Source organism: Stegostoma tigrinum, chromosome 6, assembly GCF_030684315.1.
Source record: "Stegostoma tigrinum isolate sSteTig4 chromosome 6, sSteTig4.hap1, whole genome shotgun sequence".
In the NCBI taxonomy this organism is placed as follows: domain Eukaryota; kingdom Metazoa; phylum Chordata; class Chondrichthyes; order Orectolobiformes; family Stegostomatidae; genus Stegostoma; species Stegostoma tigrinum.
The window spans coordinates 91,825,861-91,841,357 of NC_081359.1; the positions used below are offsets into that span (position 1 = coordinate 91,825,861).

The 15,497-nt window shown below is 39.5% G+C and overlaps 1 protein-coding gene across 3 annotated transcripts in view; it reads right to left on the reverse strand.

The window, feature by feature from the left end:
• Window positions 1-15,497, reverse strand: part of rab6a (RAB6A, member RAS oncogene family) — a 75,541-nt gene that overhangs the window by 23,750 nt on the left and 36,294 nt on the right. For 2 of the 3 annotated variants that reach the window (XM_048532345.2, XM_048532343.1), the window contains exons 2-4: window positions 7,942-8,000; window positions 3,689-3,742; window positions 174-279 (exon numbers count right to left, since the gene is read on the reverse strand). In XM_048532345.2, the coding sequence (XP_048388302.1) occupies window positions 174-279; window positions 3,689-3,742; window positions 7,942-7,971 (190 nt within the window). In that variant the 5' untranslated portion in view covers window positions 7,972-8,000. Of the gene's footprint in view, window positions 1-173; window positions 280-369; window positions 476-3,688; window positions 3,743-7,941; window positions 8,001-15,497 lie in introns of all 3 variants that reach the window. The other variant, XM_048532344.1, reaches the window with a different exon arrangement.

Genomic DNA, 15,497 nt, shown 5'->3' on the forward strand with positions numbered 1-15,497 from the left:
TTCAAACACATTTTGTTTTTACCCAACATAAAACAAATTACCATGGTCACCAGAAACACAACCAGGTTTTCTTCATAGGCCTGTTGAGGTAGTTATGCTATAATGCACATGACAACAGGGGATGCACATTCCAATTAGAAGCCAATGTTAGAATAGCAAAAGGCCCCACTCACTTGTAATATCATAGACAACAACTGCAACAGTAGAGTCACGAATGTAGCTAGGAATCAAGCTCCTGAACCGCTCCTGACCTGCTGTGTCCCATAACTGCAACCGCACCTAGTCATCAGGCAAACAACAGCAAGAAAAGGGAGGAATAAGAACATCAAGGGCTGCTCCCTTTTGAATATCAAAACTTTATATACCTACTTGTAATATCGTAAACTACTACAGCTGCGGCTGAATCACGGATGTAACTGGGAATAAGGCTACGGAAACGCTCTTGGCCTGCAGTGTCCCAGAGCTGAAGCCGTATCTGTAGGATGGGAAAAAAAGTCAAAGAGAACAAAACCAATGGCAAGCACTGAAGCACACAAAGCAAATGAAACTGGAGTTGGGGTAGGGTGATGGAAAAGGAGCGCTAATGCAGGAACTAAAAGTCGAAGTATAAACTTGGAGCAAATTGGTGTTAAACTCATAAGTAGAAAAATAGCATGGCATCACGTCTCACAAAATAACTGAGCAAAACTTACAACCTTTCCACTCCATAGAACTACTATCTGCAATAACAAACTGCACAAATTTATGGTTTTACATTGGTGTTGAATGCATCATGGAGCGCTGAAATAGAGGCTAAGTGCAACTTGCGTAACTGAATGTTGAACTTAAATACTGCCAGCGGCTAGGAATCCTCACTTCAGGGTTCCAATAATGCAAAACATTCCACTGAGTTACAGGAAAGTAGCTTTTCACAGGTTATAGAGGAATTGTATAGAATTTTGTCTGGCTGTGTGTCTTTTGATATGGTGTTTTACTTTTTTAAATAATGCAAGTTCACTTCACATTTGGGAGAATGTCTGGATAATGCTCAAAGTTATCCTGCTGACAAATTATAATGCTCAAGAATTTAGAGGATAAAGTGGTATTCATAAAGAATACATCATTCTGTTTTCTCTCCCAGATTTAACTGGAAGCCAAAGATAAGATCACTAAACAAACCATTTGAGAAGGACGACAAGAACAAAAATGCATTCACTAATTCAAAAGTGGGAACCTTTTTTGTTAATTCCTTCGTGGGACAAGGGACTGCATTTATTGGCCCATCCCCAAATGTCCTGGAGCTCATCATAAAGACCAGCTTGACTGAATTGCTACAATCCTTGTGTATGGGAAAAAACAAAACAAAAAGCAGCAACTGCAAAAGCTGGAAATCAGAAACAAAAGCAAACAGGAAATCAGGTCTGACAGCATCTGTAGAGGGAAAGCAAAGTTAACATTTCAGATCCAGTGACTACACTTCCCAACTGATTTTAGCTAGCTTTGATGAAGATGGGATGAGCTGAGAACATGGGAGAAGGTACTCAGGCCCTAAAACTACTGAACTCACTATTGAGTCCTGAGGCTGCAAAGTCCCCCAAGAAGAAGCTAAGATGCTGTTCCTCTACTTTGTGTTGAGTTTTGCTGAAGCACTGCAGCAAGTCTGCGACTGAGATGTTGTCCAGGAAACACAATGGTGTGTTGAAGTAGCATGCAGTAGGAAGCTCGGGGTCTTTTTTGTGGACAAAACATAGGTGTTCTGCAAAGAGATCACCCAGTCTTCATTTTGTCTCTTCAATGAATAGCAGACCACATCATGATCAGCAAGTACAGTAGACTATATTAAGCGCAGGTAAATCGCTGCTTCATCTAGAAGGTGGTGTGTTTGGTGCCTTGGATAGCCGGGTGGGAGAAGGTAAACAGCAATGTTTTGCACCTTCTCCAATTGCATGAAAAGGTGCTGTGGGCTATGGGGTGAAGAAGTAGTAGACGAAGGTGTGCTGGAGTTAACAGCCCCTGCCAAAGGCTGACAAGGGAGTGGGCAGAATGTGTGTGGGGTGGTGGCATCCCACGGGAGGTGGCAGAAAAGGCAGTTAATAGTATTTTGGATGTGGATGGTGGTGGGATGGAGCAGGAATAGTCCGGAGATAACCTATTGCTGTGTGGGAGGGAAATGAAGGAGTGAGGGCTAAAGCACAAGAGATGGGTCAAGTTGAGGGCTCTATCAATTATGGTGGAGGGGAAATCATCAATTGAGTAGCCAAGTGGACATATCGGAAGCCCCCTTTCCAACCGTCATTGAAAGAGATGTGACAGAAATGGAGAATCTGACAAAATGGAAGAAGTGTCTTTACAGGAAGTGGGGTGTGAAAATGTATAGTCAGGATAACTGTGGCAGTCAGTGAGTTTGTAGTGGATACTGTGGCCAGCATCACCTGATGATATGTAAAGAGTGACAGGAAAGGAAGGGAGGAGTCAGGTGGACCAGGTGAGGCTGAGAGCAGGGTGGAAATTGGGAGCTAAATTGATAACCTTTTCCAATTCAAGGTGAGACAGGGAAGCACGGAGCATGTCGTCTCTCTACTGGAGAATGGTTGAGATTGGAAGCCCGAGTAGACTTGGAACAAGGAATGTTCCGTGTACCCGAAAAAGATAGGCATAACTGGGGGGGCTATGCGAATACCAATGATCACACCTTTCACCTGAAGAAAGTGAATGCAGGAAAAAAACAGTCCCAAGACCATCATGATGGGGAATGGACATGTAAAGGGAATGGACATGTAAAGGGACTGTACATCCTTGGAGCAGAGGTGGCAGCTGGAGCCGGCAGAATGGAAATTTTTCCATATAGGAAGTGTCATATATCTTAAATACTTTTAGACACTTGTATACCTGATAATAAATGTTAAGAACAGTTATTTACATGAGTAAACTTTGCTGGCTGTTGACAACAGTTGACAGAAGATGTAACTTATGAGAAAACATTCTATGAATAGAGGAGAATCTGAACAAAATTAATAAAAGGTGTATATATACACACAGAGATGAGATGACATACTCTCCTCTCGGGTGACACATCCTGGCAGAGCTTATAGAAAGGTTTCCAATTTACAAGAGCAGGCTTGCTCATTTATTGCAACATTAGAACAAACACTTGAGGCCTGGGATGACAGAACTCCTGGCTCAAATACTTACTCTCTGTGCGCCTAACCCATCTGATAGCTGTCGGTAATCAATACGGATTTAACAGTATTCCCACACAAGCACTAGAAGCAACTGATAAGCTTCATACAGTGACCCAGCTTCTCCCCATTTACCCTAGTGACAGCAGTTTCAATTTCCAACAGCTGCTAATATCTGCACTCTTCACAGGGAAGGGTTCCACATGCAAGAGCTACTGGAAAAAAAGAAGAGTGGACTCCAAAACAGATTACAACACAGCTGAGATGAAATGTTAGCCATTAAGCAAGATTAGCTAGAAATAGGATCCCACCTTGATGCGACATTACAACACGCCATACAGACAAGATAAAGCTTCAGCTCTTATAGGCTTTGCTCATTTCACCACAATGCTATCCCAATATCTTTTTACTAAGTACCTGGACAGAATTTCTAAGTACAGCATTGATCAATGTCTTCACTTTCCAAATCACTGATCAAATTTGCAAAATTGGTTTTTAAATTTGAAAAGAAATGCTTATAGATTACTTACTGTTCGATCTTCCAAATACATAGTTTTTGACAAAAAATCTATTCCAATGGTTGCCTGTAGGATGAAGACAGTGGGGCAGAAGGAATAAAAAGGATCAATTCCAGCAAAATACACAATCATATTTCAAACATCATGAAGGCACGTAATTTCTTTTGATAACGTAACACTCAGAACTCAATATGGTCTTCTATTATGAAGATTCTGATCTGTTTACCCTTTCCAAACCAACTTGTTTGGATGAAGTAATCAACAAATGCACCTATACATTATTAAATCATTTCTGCTCTAGGCCATTCATAGGTATAGAGGACTCAGTAATAAATAAGCATGGCAAACTCACAGTTGTCCCACTGGATCATAGAGCTACTCTCTCACTGGAGAGACACAACTAGTAATGGTTTAACCCAAGGGTCATCACACCTCAGACAAGGTTGAAAAGGTGGGATTTTAACAGTAACCTCAGCCAGTGTGGGAATTGACACCATACTGTTGGCATTAGTCTGTATCACAAGCCAACCACACACTTCCAAACCAAGAGTGTTTGATTAGAAGCCTGCAAATATTGAAACTGAGAAAAATTCAGGCTCTTACTTTTGTGGAAAGGTTCATATTGACAGATTTGGAATGGATTCATTTGAATTGTTTCCATAGCCTAAGACCAAGCTGTATCAGGAATCAGTTATCAGTTAAATAGGACCCCAAACAATCTTTGCAGGGGAGGGGGAATGCTGTGTGGGTCAGTGTGGGCTTGTGCTGAAGGGTCTGTTTCCACACTGTAGGGATTCTATGATATTCCTCAAATTGAAAGAGAGCCAAGGGAAATAATTGCAATCCAGGTGACACCATTTTTTAAAAAAAGAGCAAATAACAAACTCCTTCATGGAGCTCAAATTTCATACCCACAGAATTAAAAGTTGATTTTTGAAAATTGCAGAAAACTTGCAAGGACTTGTCTGCTCAAAAAGTAGTTTATTATTGACAATACACTGGGGTGGGGGGGGGGGGGGGGGGAGAGAAGAAATTACATATTGATATAGTTAAACGCATGAACTGTGAAAAACATACGTAAGCACTTCTAAATGCTACACAATTCAAACAGCCTTTTAAAACAAAGAATTTGTCAGCTCTAATGGCGCTGCAATTTTTAAAAAATTCATTCATAGGATTCAAGCAACGCTGACTAGGCCAGCATTTACTATCTGTCCCTAGCTGCCCTCTGGGCAGATTAGGGTCAACTACATTGGTGTAATGGCTGCAGTCATATGTTGGCCAGACTAGATAAGGGCGGCAATTTCTTTCCCTAAACAATGTGTGAACCAGACGGGCTTTCCAACAATCAACAACAGCTTCCCTGATTTTTAAATGAATTTGAATTCCACCATAAACTGGGTCTCTGGATTAATAGTAAGACACAGGAGCAGAAATTAGGCCATTCGGCCGGAGTCTGCTCCGCCATTCAATCATGGCTAAAGTGTTCCTCAACCCCATTCTCCTGCTTTCTCCCCCTAACCCTTGATCCCCTTCATAATCAAGAACCTATTTATCTCAGTCTTAAATGTACTCAATGACCTGGCCTCCACAGCTTCTGAGGCAGTGAATTCCATAATGCACCACTCTCTGGCTGAAGTATTTCTCCTTATTTCAGCTCTCAAAGGTCTTCCTTTTACTCTAAGGCCATGACCTCCGGTCCTAAACTGTCCTCCCAATGGAAGCATCTTCCCAACATCCACTTTGTCCAGACCATTCAGTATTCTGAAAGTTTCAATTAGATACCCCTTCATCCTTCTAAACTCCAACGACTATAGTCTCAGAGTCCTCAAACACTCCTCCAATGTTAAGCTTTCCATTCCTGGGACCATTCTTGTGAACCTCCTCTGAACCTTCTCCAAAGCCAGTACACCCTTCCTGAGGTATGGGGCCCAAAACCGGATGCAATACTCCAAACGTGACCTGACCAGAGCCTTATAAAGCCTCAGCAGTACATCCCGGCTTTAATATTCAAGTCCTCTCAAAGTAAAAGCCAACACTGCATTTGCCTTCCTGACAACTGACTGAACCTGCAAGTTTATCCTAGACTAAAACTCCCAAGTCTCTTTGCACTTCAGACTTCTGAATTTTCTCCCCATTTCGAAAATAGTCGATGCTTTTATTCTTCTTACCAAAAAGTGCACTTTCCCACGTTGTACTCCATCTGCCACTTCTTTGCCCACTCTGCTAACCTGTCCAAGTCCTTCTTGCAGCCTTGCCACCTCAATACCACCTGTCCTTTCACCTTTCTTTGTAGAGGGATAACAGCACTAGGCCATTACCTCCTATTGTGTTTCATAACTGATTTTAAGAAAATAAATTCTGACAAAGACAAAATAAAACAACAGGTCTGGCTAAGAACAAAATTGACTGGTGCTACTTTCAGTGTATGCATGTTTAAAGCTAGTGATATTGGGATAGTGACGTTTTATACCCTAAGTGTTGTCATACAAGAGATTGAAGTCTGTGGGCAAAGGCAGCCTCTGAAGTCAAATTAGAAATCCAACAGATGCTTGGGAAATTTGGCAGCAGTGAATACCACAGTTAAGTTGTGAAGTAGCCAACATGGCTCAATACATATCCCACACTTTAAGATTACTACAAAACAAAGATGATGCCCCCGTGACAATTATGGCATAAAACCAAGCTAAACTTTTGAGCCGTTTGAATATTCATCAGCTCACAACACTGTTTGAGATTGTTAACAAAGATACCCTAAAGCATTATTACAGATGTTGAACACTAGTTTCTCATGATAGAAATAAAAGATAAGCATTGGCAATAAATACAATAGGAGAGAAAATGCTAGAAATGCTTAGGTCTTGCAGCCGCTGTGGAGAGAGAGGCGGAGTCAACATTTCAGTTTAAAGACCTTTCATCAAAAGCTTGGTAAAGTCACAGTATAGCAAGATGGGCTGCTGCCAGAGATACAGGAAACCTGAGATAAGGATCATTAGGATTGGCAGATGAGCTGCGAGTTGATGAATTCTCCATTCATATTCGACAGTAGTCTTCACATAAATATTTAGACAGACTGCTTAAACTGCAGATCTGGTTCATTCATTGTAGCTGGCTGCCATTTTCCCTGTAAAAAATTCCACAGGGGCTGGTTTTTAACTTTGCAATATTGCAGTTATGTTTCAAATTTGGCAGCATTTCAGGCAATTATGTTCAATAAATGCAGTTATTTGTATATTCCTAATAATTAGTTGTAGGAAAGAGATCAGTCAATGCTTAGACAGAGTGAAATAAGATAGGCATACATCTCCTTACTCAACAATGTTGCCTGCAGATGTCTCTTTTTACTCTTGAAAACAATTAACCACATTAAAAGATGAAAGGGGCACTGTGCTCAAAGTAAATATTCAATCCATGTCCTTGTTTTGTGCATTTCAATGCTCTTTGATGGATGATTTAAACGGTTTCTTACATTTCTTCAGACTGGGAAAATGGTGACTGTTGCTCAAGGCTGCATAACATCTGTACAGTTGAACACTTTTGCACAACTTTAAATCCAAATAATTTAATGTGTGCGCACAAGACTATCAAATGGAATTGAAGGTTTAGAGTTTGACAACTCTCAGCCAACTTCCTGGGGTAGATAGGTTTCATGGGAAGAAAACTTGAGATTGAACAAACTTGTCTTTAGAGGTAGCTGATGGTTCAGAGGAGGGGAAAAATAGTTAACAGTATTAAAACTGGCCAGAGATAGTAAGAACTAGAGAGGCTGGAATCAGAGCTAACAGTGTGGAGCTGGAGGAGCACAACAGACCAGGCAACATCAAAATAAAACTGATCACTACCCTAAAAGTATCATCTGCTCCTCTATTAAACCAAACTGCAAAATTACCCAGTAAGGGGCCCAAAAAGGAAGTAGCTAGGGGGATGCATTAATTAAAAAGTTAGACACATTTAAACTGTTAAAAATAGATTACAGATACAGATCTTTGGGTTAACGATTAAAAGGGTGTGAGGAGAAAGCAGGAACAGAGTACTGAATTGGATGATCAGCCATGACACAACTGAATCGTGGAGCAGGCTTAAAGGTCTACTCCTATTTTCTAAGTTGAGTCCATTAGATTTCAGTAGTCAATTGACCCAAGATTATAAAATGTCAAAAATTTTTCTGATGAAGAGTACAAAATTGTTGTTATCAAATAAAATATCAAATTCAAGACTAATTTTATGACAGATGGAATAAAGCATTTTACTTATTAAGCCTTTACCTGGTAAGTGTTGTCAAAGCTGTCGTACATGAATCTGGTTATCAAAGAAGTCTTCCCCACTGAAAAGCAAAACAAGGACAAGCGTATTAACTCAAATTTTTGAATTATTGGCCATGAAAACAGCAAGGATTAGAAGACAAAAAAGTTTATTTGACAGACATTCTTCACAATGGATTTTCAAAGTTGATTTTATGATAAAAATGAATATTGTTCCTGGAATTTAAATTGGGAGTTGATATAAAAAAACAACTCCTAATTTAAATTCCAGGAACAATATTCATCTTCTAAATTTGTCTCTTTAATGTAAAAGACTCATTTTCTCTTCAGTGATTGAAATCAGAACATATTTTCAGACTCTCAACTGCATGTTAATTCCTAATTGGAATTTTTTTTAAAAACACATCCTTATTCTATCAATTACCGATGCTGTGTTAATGCAAATGTTGAGTGGATTGCGTCAAGTTGTTTTATTTTATCTAGTCATAGTTTGTAACTTTAGATCCTGTCCCAAAGTTTTTGACATTGACTCTATGTCTTATTAGGTCTCATTTAAATGTTTAGTATTCAAAGACGAAGCATCACCCTCCTTTCTTTCAAAATCATAAGCTGACTGAAGCTTGAAGCAAGTGGAGCATCCAGTAACTGGACAACGTGGCAACGAAGAATCTGCTCAAAATCCAGCTGCTACGGCCTAACACATGCTTAAACGAGAACTAAGTACATAACAGGGGAGTGGACTCCGTGCTACCCAGTGACAAATGTTTAAAAGCAACTGTACTTTTTCTTTTACTAGAATACAGAACAAAATATAATGTTATCTTTACTGCTAGGACCCAAAAACAAATCCAACCCAGATCCCCAGGATTAAAATCCAGTTATTGGTTTTTAAAAATGCAGTCTGGAGTGGCCTGGACAAAATTTACAACTAAATTCAAGACTAAGTAGAGAAGAAAATAAGGTCTTTCCACCAATGCCATCAATTATTGTCAACATGGCACATACTGTTGTCAGGAACTCAAAGCTGAGAATATCCAGTTAGCCTGTTTGGCATTTAGGTTATCAACAGCTCATTTAGTTCCCTTAAATCACATATTAAGGTGTCAAAACATTAAAACACAATGCAATATTTCTCACTGATTTGGCGGTAGGATTTCATGGGGACAAGATGCCAATAACATTGTTCCTTAAAACAAGAATCACAGGCAGAAGGGATAGTGAAGATGGGGTTTGGTCTGCTTGCCTCTACTGGTCGGTGAACTGAGTATAGGAGTTGGGAGACATGTTGCAGCTGTACAGGACATTGGTTGGGCCACTTTTGAAACATTGTCTGCAATTCCAGTCTCTCTGCTATAGGGTTGTAATTTGTTACGTAACTAGTTGTGAAGCTTGAAAGGGTTCAGCAAAGATTAACAAGGATGTTGCCAGGGTTGGAGGGTTTGAGCTGGAGGGACAGGCTAAATAGTCTGGGGCTATTTTCCCTGGAGTGTCAGACGCTGAAGGGTGACCTTACAGAGATTTTATAATGTCAAGGGCATGGACAGCATGAATAGCCAAGGTCTTTTCACCAGGGTAGCAGAGTCCAAAACTAGAGGGCACAGGTTTAAGACGAGGGGGGAAAGATTTATTGAGGATCTCAGAGGCAACTTTTTCATGCAGTGGGTGGTGCACGTATACAGTGAGCTGCCAGAGTAGTAATGGAGGCTAGTACAACTATGATATTTAAAAAGCAAGTGGATAGACACATGAATATGAAGGGACTGGAGGTATACAAGCCAAATGCTGGCAAACAGGACTACATTAATTCAGGATATCTGGTTAGCATGGACGAGTATGATCAGAATTCTTTGAGTTGGTAACAAGGTGGATCGAGAAAGGGGATGATGTAATATGTTTGAATTTTCAGAAGACTTTTGATAAAGGTGCCACCCAGGTTGATTCTACATCTTCTGATCCAAGATCATTTCTCGTTATTGTACTTTATCCATCTGTACAAACAAAGCTACCCCATCACCCTCTCCTTCCTGCCTGCTTCTTTGAAAAATCAGATACCTTTGAATGGCTCATTCCAAGCACTGATCTCCTTAGAATCTTTCTTAAATATTTTTATTCTTAATTTACTGCCCTTGAGGAAGTGGTGAAGAGTTGCATTGCTAAACCGCTACAAATTATGTGCTCACAGGTAGACCCACAATGCTAATGGGAGGGAATTTCAGGGTTTTGACTCAATGTCACTCAGGGAATGGCAATATATTTCCATGTCAAGATGAAGAGGAGCTTGGAGAGAAATTTACAGGTGGTGTTCTCACGTATCTGTCTCTCTAGATGGAAGTGGTTGTGGGTTTGGAGGTGCTGTTTAAGGGGCTTTGGTGAATTGCTGCAGTGCATCTTGTAGATAGCACAGACTGAGTAGTTGGGGGTGGAGGGCATTAACGCAGTGCCAACCAAGTGGGCTACTTGAACTTGGATGATGTCAAGCTTTCATAGTATTTGGAAGATCATGCCCAGTGACCTTTCTGTGCTATTAATTTATTTTGTTACAAATCATGCAAGCATTCAAATAAAAAGTCTTTGCAACTTTACCTTTTTGCCCTTAGTTTAATGTTCTCTCTATGGGCCTAGTGACTCGATTTTCCAGGACACTGGTGCCATTAAGGAGTAAATATACAAGGTGTAGAGCTGGATGAACACTGGAGGGTCAAGGCCCGAAAAGTCAGCCTTCCTGCTCCTTGGCCTGCTGTGTTCATCCATCTGTGTGCCTTGTTATCTCAGTTTCTCCAGCATCTGCATTTTCTACTATCTCCAAAGGCTATACTAAGTTTGGTGTCATTAGAAGATCAAAATGATGAATAGTAAGAAAAAAAAGCCCTAAAATGGTAAACTTCTCAGTTGTGCAAAAGGAACATTAAATTGAAGTATCATGAAAGACTAAAACATTGAAGCTTGCAGGTAAGAGCAGGGAAATGGTGTTGATGCAAGCAGCTCTGATATGAAGCTCATTCCTGCACATAACCAAGTCAGATGTTGCAGAAGTAAGATTCTTAAGTTAGTATTTTCAGTAATTAGTTGAAAATCAGTCCATGAGTCCATAACAGTATGGGAAGATAAAATATGGAATTCAAATGGTAGTAGCACAGCTAGCTAGTCTAAGAAGCTACTGAATTGTAAATAAAACATTGACACTGCATGTTACTTTCCAATGAATAATTTCTCCAATGTTTAATTTGAAACAGTTAATTCAAAAGCTTTTATGAATAAGATTTCACAAAATTAAGTGCTTTTGAAACGTGCAACATTTCAAGTTTTGTTTAAAGATTCGCTGTTCACAAAAGCACTCACTTTTTGTTTAACTCATTCATGGGACATGGATATGACGGGCTGGGCCACCATTTTTTGCCCATTCCTGTTACTGAAGCCAACTACTGGGCTGCTGGAGTCATTTCAGAGTGCATTTCTAAAAATCACATGTAAGCCTGTCCAAGTAAGGACATTTACAAACCAGATGGGTTTTTGTGACAATCAACAATGGTTATGGTTATCATTATGTTAGCTTTTAATTCCAGATTCAAACACCTATACTGACACTTCCATGCAGTGCTGAGGGCTGTGCTGCACTATCAAAAGTGTCAGAAATGCCGATGTTGGAGAATCTGAAATAATAAGGTGTAGAGCTGGATGAACACAGCAGGCCAAGTAGCATCAGAGAAGCAGAAAAGCTGATGTTTCGGGTTCGGAACCTTCTTCAGAAGCAGACACACTCAGGTGTGTCATTTTCAGATAAGACATTTAAAGAAGCGCACCTTCCTCCTTAGGCAGACATGAAATGTTATTGTGCTACATTCTTGAGGAGCAGGAAGTTCATCTGCAATCCTCACCCAGCATCTACAAAACAGATCATTTGGCCATTAAATTTCAAGACTGCTTACAAGATCATGCCGTGGACAAATTTTCTCAGGTTCCATATTTTTAAAGTTATATTGATTATTACTTTTGAATGCTCCAAGGTCAAATTTATTTTGAGGTCTTGACAGAACAGATTGTCAAATTAAGTATTAGTTTAGGAAAAAGTGAAAACCATTAAGAAATTGGAAAACATGTCCCAACATGGTAGAAGGAGTGAGGATTGAGCTATGAAAACTAGAGCAGGGCTTCCCAAAGTGCCAGTAAGGATCCCAAGTGGGACCATAAACTGATATTTTGGAGCTACCATCTCTAAAGCTGCAATCCATGATCATCCCCTCCCTTTGCCCGCATTCGGTATTCTCCACCCAACACCGCCGGCTTTCCAGAAGTTCATCAAGTGGTCACAAAGCCTAGAATTTGGGTCAGAGCAGGAAATATTTGTGAGCAGTGAAGTTAAATTGATGCTCTGTTCAAATAATAAGCCATCTCCAAAGTTTTGACAAAGGCAAAACACTGCTGTTTCCACTCACTGATGGAAACCTTTGAAAAAAGCCTAATTGTGAACACTTCTAAATAGCATGTGCAAAGTGCGGTGGAAGCCAAAGGAACTAGCTGTTACGTGAGCGAGGCACAAAACAGTTTCCTGTGTTGTGAATCTATGACTGATCACAACAGATGCTGGGGCAAAATGTGTGAAGTATGGAAGTTTTAGCAGAGAGAAAAAAAGTAGCAAAGAATGAAAGGAATGGGAACATTACCACCACCTGCAAATTCTCCTGTAAGACATACACACCTTCCTAACTTGGAAACACATTGTTGTTCCTTCAATGCTGGCAGGTCAAAACCCTGGCATTCTCTCTTAACCGACATTGTGGGTCTACCTACAGCACATGGATTGCAGCAGTTCAAGAATGCAGCTCACCGCCAGATCTTAAGGGCCACAAGGGTAAGGGAATAAATAGTGCTGATCCAGTTTTACCAATGTCACACAAGTGACTAGAAACAAAGGAAAAAACTTGGGGCTAAACTAAAGGCATAGCTTTAAGACAGTTTTGACAGCATCAAGGGAAATAAGCATAAAAAGACACTCAGACCACACCTGGAATACTGTTAACAATATTAGCTAGCGAAGTATGCTAGCATTGGTGTCAGGGCAGAGAAGATATCTAGGTTGATCTTGGTTATGGAGGGATTTTGAAGAGAGCGAGTAGGTACGGCTGGTATTCATGGGAGTTCAGAAGAATGAAAAGGTGATCTTACTGAAATGAAATTTTTAGAAGGTTTAACAAGTAGATACCAAGAGTTTGTTTCCCTTTATGGTAGAAGTCTAGAACCAGAAGCCATAATCTCACTATGTGAGGAATTGTCCACTTAAGACAAGTGAGGGAAATTTCCACAGTGAGTGGTGAATTTACAGAATTCCTTACTGCAGAGAATTCTAAGGGTTGGGTTGTTAAGAATAACCAAGGCTGAGATAGTGAAAGGAATCAAGCTAAGAGGAAGAGACAGGAAAGTGAGCAAAGGATAATCAGGTCAACTGTGATATCATTAATGGTGGTGCAGACTCAATGAGCCAAACTGCCTCTTATTGCTCCTACATCTTACGATCTTATAAATAAATGCGAGAAGTAGATCATCCAGTTCAATGAGTCTGTCTCATTCATCTACCTCAAACTCAAATTCTGAAAGTCCAAAGCAGCGTCTCAGTAGAAGTGGAGAAACCAACATTGTCTCAATTTCCAATTTAAGCAGCACATTACAGGTTGTCAGGGCTAAGCAATAAAGAGATCAGATCATAAAAATAAAAAAAGTTGATCTTCTGAACAACTCAAAACATGGACAGGACAAGAAGTGTAGAACTTCATACATGGTAATATGCACTGGAGCACTTAAAGGAGTTGAAATTTGAAAAGGATGAGGCAGGACAGCCTACTGAATAAAGTAGCAAGCATTCAATTGAAGGCAGTATAGGTTAAGACCTTTATAAGAGTGAGCAATGTTGCAAAGCTAGGAAAAAAGCTGCCTCCATTTTAAGATATCAAAATTATTAAAATTACATGCAGGGCAATTTAAAATGAAAGTAAAATAACCTTGGACCATGCTTTTTAAAGTCTGTAATATAACCTTGTACTTGATGGAAAGATAAAATTTCGAAATCAATCTACTTTATGTCTGCTCACTCTCAGACATTATGATACAGACATACAATACTCCCCAGTTATTTAGCACGCACAGCAGATCTGACCACAAATGCATAATTAGTGTAGATTCACCCAAAGAACCTTCAATGTCAGAAGGGACTAATTTCTCAAATCCAACTCAAAGTAGTGCCTCAAACAAATTACTCCACATAACTGTTGTTTATATGCCTGGTACTTTGAGGAGTTCTTCCTGTGCCAACTAGTACGTTGTGGTTGATTTGTTTACACAACCACCTGACTGCAGGGGTAAATTTTCCATTTTACCATAAAGTCACAAATTTATGTTTACATCCAAAGATGCAGTTAAGGTTACTATTTCAATCTGTCCATGTCACTGCTCATGGTTAGTGATGACTAGATGAACAGTTCTGTGCTACTAAAAATGTAACTGGTTTACTAGAACTAACTGGAAATCCCTTTACCCCCCAATTCATCTTCTAATTACCATCCAAGAATAAGCAGGAAGGAACAAGACTTCCAAAATTCATGAAAATTTGCTTGTGATTATCTTGTTACAAAGAAACCACGGACAGTGCGGAAATGCATTAGAATACTAGAAATAAAGCAGTGCTTTAAATCAGACAGATTTAACAATACAATTAGTGCATTATAGGTCTCAAACTAGTACCTAACCGTTTAAATTACACAATCCCCATGAGACTGATTAAAATCTTCTGCTCTAAAGCAATTTCTTCTCATTCCATATAGCAACATTCTACTGCAATCATATTATTATTATGCAGGGCTAAAATGCATATAACCCATAACAGTTTAACAATATTTTCTAAATTGGATTAGTTTCTTGATATTCCTGAACCCTGATTATGCTTTTAAAAAGTGCTAAATCGGTGTCATTGCTATATTAATAACTTACCTGGTAAATCAGTGCAACAAATGTTTGCTAAATGTTATGTACCCAGAATCATTCTTCATCATGGTTACAGCTCAATTTTTTGACAGTATTTCGATGCTTAGCTCATTCATAAACCAATTATTCTTAAAATAACAAAGGTCAGAGTTATTTTTCTGTCCTTAAAATATTCTTAAACAAAACAGAACCTGCTCCACACAACCCAGAAGACAACAACTAACTTACAATTAAAATAACTAAATAACACCTATTCAAGAAAAGAGAAAAGCAGAAAGCATAACACTGTAAAAGCAGAAAATAGGAGTAGGCCATTCAGCTCTTCAAGCCTGCTTGGTCATTCCATATAATCATGGTTAATCATCCAACTCAGTACCCTGTTCCTGCATTTGCTGCAACCCCTTTAATTCTTTTGGCCAGGTTAGCCTTACATCTGTTATGAAGAAACTGTTAGAATCCAGAATTAAGGTCAGTGTAGGAGACTCAAAATAAATATGGTCAGGAGACTCAAATACAGTTTCCTCTCCAGTGTTGGACGAATTCCAGTTCTTTGGAGGAAGTAAAATGGATGAGGAGCAACCTGTTGA